At 50.2% G+C, this 18,353-nt stretch overlaps 1 protein-coding gene across 1 annotated transcript in view; it reads right to left on the bottom strand.

Annotated features, from left to right (window-relative positions):
- Positions 1-16,410, bottom strand: part of celsr2 (cadherin, EGF LAG seven-pass G-type receptor 2) — a gene marked incomplete at its 5' end in the record, with an annotated part of 57,234 nt that extends 40,824 nt beyond the window's left edge. The window contains 1 exon segment of the mRNA XM_079747670.1: positions 12,855-16,410. Within this exon segment, the coding sequence (XP_079603796.1) occupies positions 12,855-16,410 (3,556 nt within the window).
- Between the last annotated feature and the right edge of the window lie 1,943 nt (positions 16,411-18,353).

Raw genomic sequence — 18,353 nt, 5'->3', positions numbered from 1 at the left:
TTTTTCATTCAAGTCCAGGCAGAGATCCAGCAGTAGATTTTCCGAGTGCTGGGAAAGGGTGCGCGAGGAGAATCTCTTGTTGAACGGAGAAGATGAAGCATCTTTTAGACAGAGGCCCTCTCTCTGGGCAGGGTTCCTCTGCTCTGGGAGCCGATTGGCTGGTGAATGTGGAGGCGGAGGGAGGAGAGGAGAGATTGATGGATGGACGGAGGCCTGGTGGGAGGGTGGGTCGGTAGCAGTTAAAGGCTGCCAGTTTTGTGTGTTTGTGTGTAAGCATGGGCGTGCATGAATGCGTGCGTGCGTGCGTGTTTGAGCGCTTCGTAGTGGATGTGTGTGCGCATCCATGCACGTGCGCGCGTGGACATGTGTAAGTGTGTGTGGGTGCGCATGCATCTGTGCGTGTGTGTGCGTGTGCATGCGGCTGTGTGTGTGTGTGTGAGAGACAGAGTGGGATGCAGGGCCGAGGCGCCAGCTCTGGAGTGTGACAGTCCTCGGTGCCCGGTCCCAAGCCAGCACTGGGACCCCCTGGTGCCAGAAATGCTCTCAGCGCCAGGGAAAAGATTAAACACACACTGGGACTGTGGGAGTGCCAGGCAAACACTGTGTGTGTGTGTGTGTGTGTGTGTGTGTGTGTGTGTGTGTGTGTGTGTGTGTGTGTGTGTGTGTGTGTGTGTGTACTTTGACCAATGCCCTCTCTGCACAAAGCATCTATTAGCAACGCCCAGACAAGATATATTAGGTAAATGGGGCTATTAGTCACCAAAGGGCCCCAAAATAAACACAACTTGTAGTAGCGGTTTCAAAGCTGAACGTTGCCATCCCATAATGCTAAAGACACAAGAGAAGGGGCACACATTTAGACAGATTCAGTTTGAAACTCCAAAATAAACCATCAACCCTCTCCTATCTCTTCAGGACATTGCTCTGCATCGTTCATCACAACACTCTTATGATACGTTTCAGCCTCCACCACACGAAAGATAGCATGTAGTGTGTATTAAGTACAGCATGTCTCTGGGCACCGCAGGGTCCTCCGCTAAACCCCGCTAATGAACACCGAAGGGGCTTTCCCTTTCAGCCGCCAAACCGCCCGCTGAAGGTCGTACGGTCTGTGACACTATTCAGACTGCTCTACCAGAATGGGATGACATGTAACAGTGACTCTGAGCAGGGAGACCGCAGCCTGTACCGCTGACAGCGTGGAATCCTGCCTGCCTCGCACAAGGTTAAGGATAATGAGAAAAAGAGAGGAGAAAAACACATAGCTGGAGAAAATCGAAAAATGAAGGGAGATGGAGGGAAGGAAAGACAAAAAATAAAAGGGAGAGTGAGAGAGTGGGTGGGGGGGGGGGAGCAGATTGAGATAGCCCCAGCAGCAGTGACAGCGGGGGTGGTAAGGGGGGTGTGTGTGTGTGTTGGGGGGTGGGGTCGGGGAAAAACCCGGACATTCCGGAGAGACCGGCCGTAATTAGGTGGCTGTAGCTGCCATCCGAGTTTGGGCGCGGAGGCCCAGAAAACGTCAACAGAGTCACGGTGGATCAGCACCAGCAGGGTATACGACCGCCGCAGCATTCTTTAACCAGGGGGACAGAGACATCAGCGGCCCGGCTACCAGCCCGGCGCAGGCCGGCTCCCAGCGGCTCGCAGACCCACACTGAACCTCCGCTCCGACGGGAACTCAGTTTTTAAACCTTCCATTCTTTATGGGATTATTTCTTTAGCCATTTCCCTTTGTGAGTGTTAAGTCGGTAGAAGCAGAGAGACTAAAAAGAGAGGGAGCTGTGAACGCATAATTCGACTCTGGATGTCAACCAAACAAACACACAATGAGCATGCTTCAGCCAGTAGAGGCGACGTGGGCTGCTATTATTGTTTTATTATTCAAAAACGCCTTGCTCTTCAATCACTGAGGAAGAGTGAACACTCAAAACAATCTCACTTTATTAACCATAGACCTCATAAAAAAGGCTTCTGTAGGATATTTCATCAAGGTCTGCTTTTTTTCGAGGAGGACATTTTCAACCTGGGATTTCCCGAAATAACCCCACCAAGCTTTCCAGTGCTGTCTGGAAGGCTTGGATGTGTGTAAGACACTGCTGGTGCGACAGCTTCTCATCAGCGTGGCGAGGAGAGAGAGACGCGAGTCAAGACGCCAATGCGCGCCATCCCGGTGGTACACAGACTAATAACAACAACTCCTGCTGCTACTCACGCAGCCATGCGTCACACAGAGACCCCCAACGCCACCAACAGCAGCTACCGCCAGAAACAAAGAATATTAAAACGTTTTTTTTGATTAAAAGCAGCATGCTCGGGTTGTGGGTAGGGATCGACCGATATGGATTTTTTAGGGCCAATACCGATGTTGATTTTTTTTTCATCCGCCTTAGCCGATAACCGATACGCCGAAACCGATTTTCTTGAGCCGATATTTAGAGCCGATAATACCCTGGAAATCCAGAGATCTCGCAAGAGCACAATTTTAATTTGCTCAGCAAGTCACTCTGGGAACGAGCAATATACTAGTGTATATTCTGGGCCCCAACATTAATCAATCACATCGATGTATCAATATAGGCGGGCCAAAAGCGTTGCTGTTTTACCGACCGGATACAGCAAGTCTTATCTATTGGTTAGCTCCACTGGTGTGGATACGTCACCCCTTGTATTCTTCTGACGGGTCGTAGTGTTATCCAATGTGTGTTATCCAGTGATATGTTAAAATGCATGCTTGGTGCCTTCCCTCGAGTCCATTTTCTTTACTCGTTGCCAGACCCTACAGCTTTCTAGATGTGGGTCTGGGTTTCCAGGCTAAGCCTCCCTCAACAATGATGATAACAAATGTTACAATGTCTCAATTTAAAAAATATTACATTTATTGAACCGTCTGTAAATCATGGCAAAAAAAATAAATAAATAAATAAATATCGGCCGATACTGTAAAAAAAAACGGCCGATACGATACAAGGCCGATAATATCAGTCGATCACTAGTTGTGGGGGTGTCAAGGCGAACCTCGGAGGTAAGCGGTCACCGCGGCTCGAGCAGAAACCAGCCACGGTTCTTTATGAAATAAAAGATACATCTGTCCATTAGGTCTTGTGTAGCATCCACCCCCATGCGCAGCCTAGCCGCGGCTCTGCTACATCAAAGAGCATCGCAGACCGGGTCCCATTGCTGAGATCAATGGGAGGGTCATAAATTAAATATCACTCGGGAGCAGGAACGGGCCTTTGGATCTCTTTGGCAGGTTGATCGGGAGACACTTCCGAAATTGAGAGGCATCCACTGAAGGGTTTTAGATCTTTTGGAGGGGGGGGGGGGGGGCGAGTGGGAGGCAACACATGCATTCCTAATCCGTTGTTCCATCAGGTTGTTGACCTGTGTCTGCCAGCCCACGGGGGCAGAGTGGGATGGGCTGTGGAGACCCAAGTCAAAGGCGTCTTGTTTACATACGGCGCACACACGCCAAACAGCCGAGGCTGCAGAAAGTCACAGGGAAACGGTGTGTACGTGACATAGGATGTCGTGTTGGGGGGGCCGTGTAGGGGGCTCCCATGGGGCCGACGACGGGCCTCTGTTTAATTTATTTAATTATTGTGCCTTCGGAGCCTCCCGGTAATTGGTCTGGGCTGTCCTTGGATGACCTGGGTTTACTACACCATTTTTATCGTGTGTGCGTGCGTGCGTGCATGCGTGCGTCTCTCTCTCTCTAAGGTATTGCTCCTACAGATGTCAACAACAGAGAGTTACGACCCCCAGGGGCCCCGCCCCCTCCTCACAAAGGGGAACAGACCTACCAGGGGCCCCTCGACCTGTCCGTCTCGTGGCGACACCTACACGCTCAAACCTTTTAGCGGGGAGCGAATCAAGCCAGGCCAGGCCCCTGTCTGTGAGGAGCCCGGGGGTTACAGCTGTGTGGGGCCCAGTTACCTCTGTGGGGCCCCCTGAATAATACATGACATACGTTTCAGTGTGTCACTCGCTGTGACCGGTACCGATGGCCGAACATCGGTCGTTTGTTTCACTTTGTTGTTAAATGAAGATAAGAGACAAACTAGTCTTGAGGGGGCACTTCTTCGTTCACCTCCACAGGAAAACCGGCTCCTCCCGAAACGGCCCTTTGTCAGTGGGAATGAAAGGTATGATGGCCTTTCCAAGTCCATCCAGCACACGTGGGTTAAAGACTGCAGAGTAACCACAGCTCTGCTTCTCTCGCCAACTTCATACTATCCTAATCTCTTGGTGCTTCTTGCGCTGTTCATTTCATCAAAGCAGGGGAAATATCAGCAAGTTAAAGTGTGTGTGTGGGGTTGGGGGGGGGGGATAACTATTCAACACTTAAATGACTTGGGGGCGGTGTTGGGGTGGCAGTGTAGGATTTATCCAGAGGAAATGGGCCGTGCTGCTGCATGATTAGAGAAAACCCTGTGGAGTCCCTACCCCCCTCTCCCCCCCCCCACACCCCATCACTACTTGTCCCACCCCTCCCCCTCGTCTCCTCTTCCTGACCCTCCCCAGACCATCAATGGCCGAGGCTGACGACCCCAAGCCTCATTCACACTACAAACCCCCCCCCCCCGCCCAGGACCCCCACCATGCAGCCAACGGCTCATCTCCCCGTTCTGCTGGGAGGAACTCCTCTGAGACCACATCTCCTCGTTATTTAAATCAGGGCCTCATTGAACCCAAGACAGGAAGTACCAGCACTAGGGTGGAACCTGACATCACTAGAATATTAATAATATTCCAAATATTTAAATCACACCAAAACATCAACAACAACATCCGTTCCTTCTCCACACAGCCTGCGAGAACCAGTGTGATAAAAAAATGCTGGATGCGTTTTTTTTAATTGTATGAATAATATTACAAATATATATATATATATATATTTCTAAAACACATATCCAGTATTTTCACACAGGGAATCAGCGTGGTAAACACTATCATTTGAATAGGGTTATCTTGAGAGAGGTAGATTTTTCTTCTGATATCTCACAGTGAGGGACTTGAGATTAAAACCATTTGAAGAAAAACCAACACTACATTTCACAGGGAAAAACAACCCCCCCCCCCCACGTGTTAATTTCACAGAGCCAGCGAGTCCCAACTCCTACGCTACAGACGGGCTGTTATCGGCATCACACACACACACACACACATCTCACAGAGCCATTATATCCAGCATAATAGATTACTGTGATTATCCCAGCAGCGCCTTAATGTGCCTTTTATCAACTCAACGATGTTGTGTGCGGCCGTGTGATCCTGTGTGAGTCAGTGTACCTGCCAGCGTGGGCGTGTGTTGTTTTGCGTTGCCTTCCTGAACCCTGGCAAAACCCACGGCCAACTGACTATTCATAGAGTGCGTGAGTGTGTGTGTGTGTGTGTGTGTGTGTGTGTGTGTGTGTGTGTGTGTGTGTGTGTGTGTGTGTGTGTGTGTGTGTGTGTTTATTCTCCACTGCAGCAAAAAAGCACAAGATCAATTATTAACCACTAACTTTGTACTTATTTCCACAGATCATTTATATTAAATTCATACAAAGGGGGCGGGATAGATTCTAAATGTTACCGACAAATGTAGCAGTCCGTACACACATAAAGAACTCCATTGAGGAACGGAGACGGTGAGATACTGCTCCAGCTCAATGTCAAACCTAATCCAGGGGATTTGGGGAACCGATTCACGGGCCAGTCAGCATTGCAAGCCAAGCAAAGCCATTTTTATACTCAATTATTGTCGGTAAAGGACACTGGCTTCCACGACATTCCCCTTATGACCTTTTTTTTTTAGGGTTATTATCCACACCCCAAAAAGAAAACCGAGCAGCAACGTGGCATTCCACGAATATCTTCCTTTATAACGATGAAGAGCCGAGCCTGAGAAAGCGCTCCAATCAATGCATCTGCATATCAAAGTAAACCCAGTGTCAGCACACTGGTAGGGAGACATTAACATGCACAGAGTCATTCATTCACTATCTACCTACTGCTGTTTGGTAATAGTGCTTTGCTAACAAGGTAGTAGATAAAAAAGTGTGGTTGACTTTTTTTTTTATAGAAGTTGAATACAATTCAACCAACTTTGAAAACTGACTTGACTCCGAACTCCAACCCGCGGTATCTTCCTCCAGCATCTCTTTTATTCTACCTTTGATGTCTATCGTTACAATCTATCATTAGCGACTTTGGTTGGCTCAAGGGTTGTGTCTGAAAGCATGGCTTGGTGCGCATTTATTAATTCATCGCCAGCGTTTGAAGAAGCACAGAGGCCCTACACCGGGTTTGTTTTTCCAGTTTTACTTTTTTCCCCTCCCCTGGCCGACTTGAATTAATATTTAACCAGAGGAGTTGGAATGGTGGTCAATGAATGCTTCTGTGAGGGGTGGACGTGGAGGATGTTCAGCGGCCCTCACCAGACCGTACAGGAGACGGGTCGGGGGCCACAGAGGAAGAAAAAAAAAAACGGTGACACCCCCGCAACAACAAGTGGACACAAAGAAGGAGGGCAGGGTTGCTGCTAGACAGACCCCCCCCGGACACACACACACACACACACACACACACACACACACACACACACACACACACACACACACCATTGTCTTGAGAGATAGCGGGGGGACAATGCGGGGGACAGGCATGAGCCACGCACGCCTCTCGCTCGCCACGCAGCGGCCCTAATCCCGATGATGTCATCTATCCCCCCACGACGACCCCTGGTCCCAAACGGATACACCACAGCGCCCCCCACCCACTCCCCCGACCAACACACACACACGATCCACCTCCCCTCATCCAGACCTTCAGCATGGAGGACCTACGAAGACTATTCCTATTCCTCTGCTCCTATTGAGAGAAAGCCCCACGGCCGGGCAACCAGACACCCTCTGAAGTCATCCGGGGCCCCGCGCGGTTCAAACAGCCCCATTGTGTGTCGCGCGGGGTCTCGGTTCCCAGGCCGCTGTCATTCGGGTTTTATTTCTGTTATAACCCTTACGATAAACACCCGTCAAATAAAAAAGGTCTTCCTCAGCTCGTTCCGCAGTTAAAACGCCCGTCCCCCTATATAAAATTGGAGCGCTTTCAAAAAGGGGGCTGTTCACCAGCGGTTATTATTTGTGAATTTGGTGAAAGGCCCCTGGGTTTGGGTCAGACTTCCACCCCGTGTGGCCCGTAAAGCATTCGCTTCCGAAAAGCAGTAAAAAAAAAAAAAAGAAGAAAAAAACAGGCCAGGGTGACTTGATGGCTCACAGGTCTGAGCGGCCAATAGAAACACTTCATACTTCACTGGAATGAGGCAGGAGTTGGGGGTGGAGAGCAGTGGGGCATTTACACTTTAGAACTTTATCCACCACCACCACCACCTCCCCCTCCCTCCCCTCTGTCCCCATAGCGAGCTCCAGTCCACAAAAGGGACCCAAGCCCCCATCGTCTCCACCCACAAGGAGTTCCTCAGGCATTGCTGGTCTCACCATGACAACTGGGCCCTTAACAAAGCATTTCTCTTGGGCATTCTTTCCCTCTTTCACAAGGGGTGGGGGGGGGGGAGAAAGACTGAAGGAGGGGTCGGTGGAGGGACGGGAGGGGGAGGGGAGAAGAGCAACAAGAGTCAAAAGAGAGAGGGGGAGGTGGATTGGCGGATAGTGGTTGGTAGTGGGGTCAGAAAGATGGAGGAGGATGGGGGGTCAGAAAGAGGGAGGAGGCGCTCAAAGCGACGGCAGGGATACGAGGAAGGCGGGTAACAGGGGTGAGAGCCTCGGACACCGGGAGGCAGGGACACTGGCACGGGGAGGGGGAGGAGAGGGGGAGGGGAGGGGGAGGGAGAGACAGAGGTGGGAGAGAGGAACAGGATCAAGGTGACTGGTGACGCCATGCTGGTGTTGAAGAAGGGGACAGGGAGGGATAAAGTGTTGCATTCCAGGCTGGCAGGAGAGGGTGACTCACTCCCTCCTGGAGGGGAGGGGGGGAGGCATGGAGAAAGTCATGAGGGCACCATGTAGATGACTCCAGTCAATCAGGGCAGACTAACACACACATGCCAGCTTCAATGACACAAAGTAGGAATTTAGCAGCTCGGAATGCATCAATGAAAACGCATACTATGGGATTGCTATCAGCCCAGTACAGCTGCCCAAGAGAACTAAAAGACACAACCACACACCCACACACCCACACAACCACACAACCACACACGATAACTCTAAATGAAGTGAAATGAAGAAATGGGAGAAGGATGGCTGACTGCGAATGCACAACAGGGATCTGTGCCGCTTCTCACTGGCGTAGCTCATGAGCCCTGAAGAGACAAACCCAGGAGAAATTCCTCATCTAGAGAGAGATAAAGTCTTAATATCCCATAATGAAATTACACAGTCTGAGGCGCCGCTTCCTCCCAGGGTTTAGGAGAGGGGCACGGCTGCATTCAGATCCCCCCCAGCAGGAATAGTGCTGTCTGACGAGAAGACGATGGTAGCGAGCAAACGGAGCCATGCAGAATATAGACAGGCTCAATCCTGCTAGTGGATTGAAGTGGTTCACATTATGCTGATTGTCGTGGCCGCTGTGAGGCCGGTCACATGTTCCGAATCCAATTCCCTGACGGTGTGTGACAGATTGAATGTGAGATATTACTAGCATCTGTTTCAAGGTCTGGCCGAATGCTACGGTGAATCTATTCTCACCAATCAGATTTTAGATTCATATCTAAAGTCTAAAATATGGGTGATTGGGGTGTTTCATTTTGTTTTGCTATACATTTATTTCGACCAATCCTATTGCTGGAAGCGGGGATCTGTATAAACTGTAAAGAATGTAAAGGTTTCAAATCAACAATGTGTCAGCCACTGTTGAAATACAACCTCAACCTCTCACGTTTTATTCGGTATAATATCCCTTGAACGAAACAGGCTCTGAGACGTATCCCCAAGGACATTGTTCTAGAACAGAGTAGGACTGCTGGGTCCGGGGTTAATCCCCACCCAATCAGTAAGCATCACAAACAAATCAACGTCATTTTGCAAAACAGGTCAACAAACACGGCAAGGTTCTGCATTACTTTTCCTCCGTCTGTCTGTCTGTTAGTCTGTCTGTGTGTAGGCATCAGCTGGCTAGTGTGTATCGCCATGTGACAGCCAGGTGGGTGGTGCGGAGCTGTCGAGGTCTCTAGCCCCTGGCCCCACAGTGATGGGAGCGACCTGTGGAGCTGAGCCTTGAAGCCTCCACCGCCCTCCCCACGTCACACTGGGCCAGTCACTCCCATCGACACGTCCCCCCCCCCCCCCCCCCCCCCCCCCCCCCTCTGTAAGCCAAAGAGGACAACTACCTACTCAACACCTATTTACTGCAGCAGCTTGTGGAGGCGAAATTAAACAGCAATCACAAGCGGGGAGGCGGTGTTGGGATTGTTCCGTTGTGACATGAGGCTTTTCCAAAGGATGCCTGAGTTAGAGGAGGGCTTTGAATGGGAGGCCGGGCCTTGTTTAGGAACCACAGGCCCCGTGGATGTTTGTTGGCTCAGCAGGGCTAAGGCACTTTGCGTGTAGCAGTTTGTCTGCCAGTGGGCTGGGCTCGCAGCCAGCCATCACCTTGACTCTGATATACGGTCATCTTTCATTTCCACCCTGCATCTTCATTGTATCCAAATGATTTTTGATCACGTATAAAAAGACCTTTCCATGGTTAGATTATAATGTCATTACAACAGCCGGGCGACTCGATCAAAGCGGATATTATCGACGGACTCTGTCTTCCATCGTTTCATACATTCTAATCAACAACCAACACTGTCTGACTAGCAGCCCTCCTCCAGCAGTTTCATGGAGAGAGAGGGCGGGGGGGGTTCCATCATTTTATGCAAACACCTATTTATGCGAGCTCATGCTTGCCTTGAAACAGTAGATCAGTTCCCCAGTATGTAAACAGAAGCCTGCCAGATCCCTTGGTTGAGACGCAATGCTAATCCCATAGACTACAACCGCCTTCCTGACCTGGTGCGTGAGCAGAATCCTCATCATTACTTCCTCGCTTTCCTCCATCTTGGAGATTGGACACAAAGCGGTGGATCCAACCATCAAAACTCTGAAATGTTTTCCATAAACCATTTTTTGCTTGCGATCATTTTGTTCCATTTATGTTAAATGATCCTACTGTTTGTGCCAGGCGGCGAACAAGACTCTACGGCAAAATTACATGAGGAGTCTCATTTAACAAACAAACTAGTCAAACATCTCTGGCGAGCACAATGGTGCATTCACACCGTACATCTCAAGATTCAGGACCTTTGTTTGTTCTCGAGGGCCAAATACCTCCAGGCACACATCCAGGAATGCAGATCAAATAAACACATGAAACTGCGAATTAATCCCAATGCACAATAGCAGTGCACAACAATATCTGCTGGATCAACCCTTTCGCTTGCTCAACGTTGAGATGACTGTTTTCACTAGCACAGTACAATTACATTAAGGGCATTTAGCGGACGCTTTTATCCAAAGCGACTTACAATGAGTACATTTGTCAGAAGAAGGTGAAACAATACATCGCTGTCGGTACAGTAAGGATGTTCATAAAACCAAATGCAAAGCACTGACAATCGCTAGGTTAACCTATTCCCCTTATACAACAAACATAGCTAGGATAAGCTGCTACACAACTAAGTACTATAACTAAGTAGAAGAATAAAAGGTAGGTTTATTTAGAAATGTCATGTAAGGAGATCCAAAACATGTCCCTTATAGTTCTGAAAGGAATTGTAGAGGATTGTGACCAGTACTCTGATTTAATAACTCCACTTATCTGCATGTCATTCATTAATACATCTATAAAACTGATATTGCATGTTGCACTTCGTTTCACTTCACAAACTGATTAGCCTCACCATTTTACCCTCATATTGACGAGGACTTTGAAGAGGGTCTGAGAAACACTACGTTTAGACCAGGGAAACGCATTCTTTCTAATACTCCAGTGCATTTTTCCCAAAACGATATTGCTTGCAGTCCAGCGACACATAATGAAGCCCATCAAATATCACGCACTGGGGCAGCCGCACCACAGTGTAAAGCCGAAAATAATACCAAGACTTGGGAGGTCTCGGAAGGGAAAAGCACTTTCAAATTGGGGTCACCAACATCTAGGGGCAGAGCTTATCTTTCTACACCGCCCCCCGCCCCCCCCCCCCTGCCATCCCCCCCATTTCCTTGTTCTGCAGTCACCCAGTAAACGTCTCTCTCCCATATCTCAGTGCCCTTGAACTATCCAATACATTCCAGTTACCCTGGCAACTTCCATCCATAACCTCCGCCACCCCCCCTCTCCCGCCCCTTTCCGACCCGGTCTTCCCGCCCAATCCACTCCACTCCCCGCCCTCTCCATCTTCCACTCCACCCTGCAGGGGTGCTGACATATATACCCCAGCAGGTGCTGGACGCGCGGAGATGCCAGGCCTCTAATTGGTCGATGGCAGAGTCACAGCTGTTGCCCCCCCTCCAGAAGCTAGCATGAGTCCCAGTGCCGAGGCGCTGGAACCAACAGCTTCCCATTGTCCTCTATGGAGGCCGGCAGCTTGCTCATCTGTCACCAGGGACTCCTTATGTTAGGAAGGAGGCTCCAGGGAGCGCAGATAGTTATAATAAAAAGGAAGCACGCTTTGCAATTGCCAATAACCAACCCAACACCCGTACAGTGTTGACACTTTGCTCAATATGTGTCGATATCTGTGGCTTGAATTAAAATAAGGCACCACATATCAACAGAACGAGACCAGTTATACTTATAATTTACAAATACGATATTGTCATAGGAACCTTTAGCCCGCATGCGAGCAACCACAAGTACACTATTAACTTTAGTCATTTCAAATATGATTGCATTTCCTTGACATCGAGATTGCCACCCTCCTTATAACAGAGACGAGCCTCCGTAACTAGGCTACCAGGGAGGGCCAACGACAGCCAGCGCCTCCCTAAGGTAATGCTCAGGTTCAGCCGTACATTCGAAGCAGACAAGACACTCGCAGGCAAACAAGAGGCGCAGCAAACGGGTGCAATTAAAGAGGCAGAGGTGGAGGAAAGAGCAAGGGAACAGTAATCACACACCGTTAATTGGAAATCTTTTGTTGTTGTTGTTGTGGTTCCATCGTCTCCTGACCTTATTTCAGATTCCCTGTGATTTCCACCCAACAAAAGTGTCACACACGCCAAACACTGGCTCACAGTTAACCTAAATATGCCATCCTTAATTACTTGCTTTCACTGTTACGATTTAGTCTCGGTCTGAAGAAACACGGTTATGAATAAGGGTTAATAGTTTAAAAGGAAGTTATTTAAAAATACAACAGCTAAAATAGACCCGCCATCGGAAATAGGCCATGGCTAAGGGCTTAGAACCAATATATCATTCCATCTAATGATGAGGGGGTGTTTGAAGGGCAATCATGGTGACTGATCACTCAAGCTACCGAAGAGAGGATCCCACAGGATTAGGCCGTTTGAGAGCAGCACTGCTCGGATACACGGCGTCTTACATGAAAACAAGAGGTGGGCCTTAATCAGACAAACAAGTGCTTTGTCACAGGGAGGAGGAAATGGCGAACTTTGCGAAAGAGAATAGCTGGAGGCTGTATAACAACATTGTATAGTCAATGTTCCCATCTCAAAGATTTCATTTAGATTTCATTTTTCTCCATTTTCACATACATATGTATTTGCCATATCATTAGACAAAAAAAAAAAACACCCTAAAATACCACATCTGGGACAGAGCTATTCATGAATGCTACTAATATAAATCGACATGTTTCAACATGTAATTGTATGAAAAAAAGGTAAACATGAGAGGGAGCATCTCACCTGTCACCGATATGGTCATGGAGGCCTCCAGGGGTCTGTTGTTGTCCAGGTCTGGGCTGAGCTGGATCTCCCCCGTGCTCTGGTTCAGGATGACCAGGTTCAGCTCATTGCCCACCTCAAAGCTGTAGTGGAGCTGGTCCGAGACGTCCGGGTCGTGGGCGGGGATGCGCCCGATCACGCCGCTGGGGAAGCTGCTGGACTTGTCGGTGACGTAGTTGTTGAAGATGATCTGGAAGTTCTTCAGCACGGGCACGTTGTCGTTCTTGTCCACCAGCTTGATGTGCACGGTGGCCCGGCTGACCAGAGGCGCCGAGGTGGCCTGCACCACGATGATGTACTCCGATCGGGTCTCGTAGTCCAGGTCGATCAACGCTGTCAGCTCCCCGGTGAAGATATCCAGCTGGAAAACCTCTGGGATGTTTCCTTCCACTATCTGGTACATGATCTGCGCGTTGCTTCCTTCGTCCGGATCCGAAGCCGATATGTGGGCCACCACCACTCCGATGGGACTGTTCTCCTCCACCATGATGTCAAACTCGTCCTTCTCAAACACCGGGGGGTTGTCGTTCACGTCCAGGGTGGTCACCTGGATGTTTACCGACGTCTTCAGAGCGGGGATACCTTTGTCCACGGCGAAAGCCTGCAGGTTATACACCGGCACGTTCTCCCTGTCCAACCGGCGCAGAGTCCGCACGATGCCCGACGTGGACTCGATGATGAAGTCCCCGTCGCCGTCCTCCCCGCCCTGGAAGGTGTAGAACACGCGGCCGTTGAGCCCAGAGTCCCGGTCGGTGGCGGACACCTGCACCACGCTGGTGAAGACGGGAACGTCCTCCATGATAGTGCCCACGTAGTGGTCCCGCAGGAAGCGCGGAGAGTTGTCGTTGACGTCGTTCACCAGGATCTCCAGGTAGGTGGTGTCCGACTTCTGCGGGATGCCGTTGTCCCGCGCGGTGATGGCCAGCGTGTAGGACACCTGGTCCTCGTAGTCCAGCTCAGTCTGCGTGGTCACGGCGCCCGTGTCCGAGTCGATGTCAAACTGCGGGATGCTGTCCTCCATGAAGTAGGTGATGCGCGAGTTCTCGCCCGTGTCCTCGTCCGTGGCGCTGATCACCACCACCGTGGTGCCGGCGGGCCGGTCCTCGTTGATGTTCACCGTGTAGTGGGAGCTCTGGAAGACGGGCCGGTGGGTGTTGGCGTCCGTGACGTTCACAAACACCTTGGCCGTGTCGTACAGCATGCCGTCGCTGGCCGTGACGATCAGCACGTACTGCCGCTCCAGCTTGTAGTCCAGGGGCAGTGCTAGCGTGATCAACCCTCCGCCGCTCTGGCTGGTGATGGAGAAGCGGTTGCGGGTGTTGCCGCTGGAGATCTGGTATGTCACCACGCTGTTGATGTCCTGGTCCACGGCCGACACCGTCACCACGCTTGTGCCCACAGCCGCGTCCTCGTTCAGGCGCATGTAGTAGGTCTTGTGGGTGAACTCGGGGTTGTTGTCGTTGACGTCCAGGATGGTCATGCTGATGCTGGCCGAGGACGACATGACGGGCCGGCCGTGGTCGCGGGCCTCCACGCCAAAGTTGTAGAAGTCCACGCTCTCGCGGTCCAGCTCGGCCGCCACCACGATCCAGCCCGTGCTGTTGTTGATGGAGAAGGGGAAGCTGGGCGTGGTGTCTGTGAGGCGGTACGCCAGCCTGGAGTTATCCCCGGAATCGGCGTCCACGGCCTGGATGTGGATGATGGAGTATCCCAGAGGCACGTTCTCCAGCACGGTGGCCTGGAAGGGGGTGCTGACGAAAATGGGTGCGTTGTCGTTGACGTCCAGCACTTGCACGGTCACCAGGCCGCTGATGTTGGAGAGTGGCGGGCGGCCCCCGTCCTGGGCCCGGATCCTCAGGGTGTACTCCTTATTCGCCTCGTAGTCCAGCTGGCTCACCAGGTCCATCTTGCCCGTTTGGGCATCGATGTAGAACTGGCCCCTGGTGTTCCCACTCATGATGCTGAAGTGGACCACGGCGTTGCTCCCCTTGTCCTGGTCCGTGGCCGTGACCTGCAGGATCTCCGTGTTAGTCACCAGGTCCTCGGGCACCTGCACCACGTAGCGCTTCTCGCTGAACTGTGGCGCATTGTCGTTGTCGTCCTCCACGATGATGTGGACCGTGGCCGTGGCGCTGCGGGGCCCGGGGTCCCGACCCTGGTCGTTGGCCTCCACCAGCAGCAGGTAGGCGTCCACCAGCTCCCGGTCGACCGGGCCCTTGGTGCGGATCACGCCGGACCGGGGGTCGATCTCGAAGACGTCGTTGGAGCCGTTGCTGTTGAGGACGCGGTACAGGATGTTGCCGTTGACGGGCGCGTCCCCGTCCGTGGCGCGCACGGTCAGCACCTCGTAGCCGATCTCCAGGTTCTCCCGGACGCTCTCCTTGTAGTCCTGCTGCTCGAACACGGGGTTGTGGTCGTTGGTGTCGCTGACTGTGATGCTGAGGGTGGCCATGGCGGTGCGCCGAGGGGTGCCGTGGTCCACGGCCGTCACCCGGAAGACGTGGGTGTCCTTGGTCTCCCGGTCCAGCACCTCTACGGTGGAGACTGCCCCGTTGGCCGGGTCGACGGCGAAAAGGTTGTTGGAGCGGCTGTCAAATAAGGCTTCGATAAAGTACTCTAGTCTGCCTGCCTCTCCCTCGTCTACATCCACAGCCTTCAAAACAACCACTGACGTCCCTGCTGGCTTGTTCTCTGGCACAGACACTTGGTACATGGGGGGTTTGAACTGAGGGCTGTTGTTGATACTTCGCTTCTTTCTGCTCACAATGCCTGCGTCTGACTGGGCTGCCTGTTCTAATAACCTGCCTAGATGAGCCTGTGTGAAAGAGCCCTGGCCTATACGCCAGTGAATGGAGATATGGTCAACTTTAGCCCCAGGCACATTTTCATGGTCTACGTTGCAGTCCATGTCTAGTTCAAAGAGGAGGTCATGTCTCCAGCAAAGCGTCTTCAAAACAAACAACTCTCCCCGTGAAAAGTAAAAGTCAGGGTTAGTGGTCACCTTACAGTGAACACTGCGGCGTGTTGGGGATGTAGGGAGCAGTTCCCACACACGGAACAACGCAGAACCCGCTTCATGGCACTGTATATGCCGGCTGCCATACCTAAACAAACTGAACACCTCCACATCCCACTCAGACTTTCTTTTGTGTTTGTTTGAACAGTTTTTACCATGGACATGCACATCATATTGATTAGTGACGAGGTGCCTAACCTTGGAATCATGGTCAGAGCATTCTGCAACAGTGTACACTGTGAATGGGTTTGAGCCGAGCGAGGGGCAAGAGATCTGGCCCGAGACGAACACAATGCCAGCCTCTGCGTCCGTCTCAATGAAGTCCTTGGTGAATTTTGGAGCGATTACCTGATCCAAAGTGCACTCTCCGCTCTCCGGCACGCTTGCAAGTAGAGTCCTTATCTCCGCATCCTCACGTAGGTGAACGGTGTAGCAGTTCGATAACGATATCAGTTCCAACCACCACAAAATAAAAAACAAATCCCACTTGATTACGTGCATCGCTCCTCAATAGTGTTTATCCAGTTAAGAGTAATTTCTCACCGCGGTCCCCTAAACTTTCCGCCTGTGCGTTTCCCTTTGTTGTAGTGTATCCATTCTTTGCGCCGCACTTCCGCAGGTAATCCCACTTAACGTTTAGACGGAACCGCAGTAACCACGCCGATGCTTCTCATCAAAACACGCCAGTCCCTCAACTCCGTCCGCACCGCTCCGCATGAATGAAAAAATGGCTCCTGCTACCCCAGCGCCTTGAGGCTTCTCATTATCATGAACCTGTTTCAGAGTGTGTGTGTGTGTGTGTGTGTGTGTGTGTGTGTGTGTGTGTGTGTGTGTGTGTGTGTGTGTGTGTGTGTGTATGTGTGCGGGGGGCGCGCGGGGGGTAGAGTGGGAGTGGGGGGGGGAGGTTGGAGAGAGAGAGAGAGAGAGAGAGAGAGAGAGAGAGAGAGAGAGAGAGAGAGAGAGAGAGAGAGAGAGAGAGCAATTCTGATAGCTTCCACGGGGTCCTCTCTAGACGGTATTGTACTAAACTCGAGGAAACAAAATTAAAGTTTTGTATTACTTTACCGAAATACTAGTAACAGAGATACATATATATTCAAAATTGAAAATTTGAAATCTGTAAACTAATTACCTCATTTGTAGCCTATTATCTAAGATTTCAACGGGAAAAGTGGTTGTCACCAAAGATCTCGATGATCTTAAATAAGATCTGTACTTTAAAGCTGTACTTTAAATAAGTACAGCCATGCTTTCATCCCCCCTCCAAAGCAAAAACAATGCCGTAATAGGCAACATCAGCCGTCTTCAATTTTCTCAGCGTGAATATCAGGCTGAATCGAGATTTGCTGTCACCTACTGACTTGTTCATGTAATTACAGTCAGGTACTAAATGAAGATGCAGGTCGGAACGCATAATGTACCTGGATGTCATAGCAGTGGGCTAGGCCCTGGCAAGGGCGCAGATCTCATTACTGGATTGGACCCATTATATCACATACGTATATCAAATGATGTGTGCTGTAACCAACGGTTCAGACCAATGAGCAAGGTGCATAGGGGGGACTTATACAAAAACTTGTATTTATGTGTGAATTGTTTCAAAAGTGGAGTCGGCTTCTATTTAAAATGTTTTCAAATGCATCATTTATTTTGAAATAATTGACAGGCTATTTGGGGGGACTACTTCATGTCTTTCATAAGTTGGAGGGGAGTCGCAAAAACATAAGCAAAACTACTTTAGTCACCATATTGATTTTATGGTGGATCTTCTTGGACCTATGATAGATGCTGCAGCTTTAACAGTGTTTAAAAGGGTCCATAATTGTACAGTAGAGTACAATTATTTGTCAAACCTCTATAAAATGCCCTTACATTTATGTACATTTTAATGTAGGTTTACTATATAGAAATGCTTCTAGAGATTGATTTTATATGGCTGAAATAAGGGAAATAGTCTACCTAATAAGCATAAGTAAGTCACCTCATTACATTATCACATGGTCAAATAAGCATGCAGGCTAATATGTGACCTAATATTAAAAAAGATTAGAGAAAAACCCAAGCTTCAGCTAAACATTTCTCATAGGGATCTAAATTTACATTTATGGCATTAAGCAGACGCTTTTATCCCAAGTGACTTACAACGGTCAATGCCCACATTCACACACGATGGCAGAGTCAACCATGAAAGGCAACAGCCAGCTCATCCGGAGCAATTAGGGTTCATAGTGCCTTATGGAGGTGAGGTAACTTCATCTAAAGATAAGGTTGTGTCTGTTGCTTTAATTAGTGTGTGTGTGTGTATCAAAGTAAGGTGCCGATGACTCAAAGGTCTCCTGGGTAACACTAGGAAAAGCACATGCATGGCCGGGTCCAACAAATGAACACCCTCACCCTCGCATCAATAGGATATGATTAATAACTCAGACATGGAGGCGCCAAGG

The sequence above is a fragment of the Pollachius pollachius genome, assembly GCF_949987615.1.
Source record: "Pollachius pollachius genome assembly, chromosome: 12".
Classification (NCBI taxonomy): Eukaryota; Metazoa; Chordata; class Actinopteri; order Gadiformes; family Gadidae; genus Pollachius; species Pollachius pollachius.
Note: the sequence above shows the minus strand (reverse complement) of the source record. Positions and strands in the feature narration are given on the sequence as shown.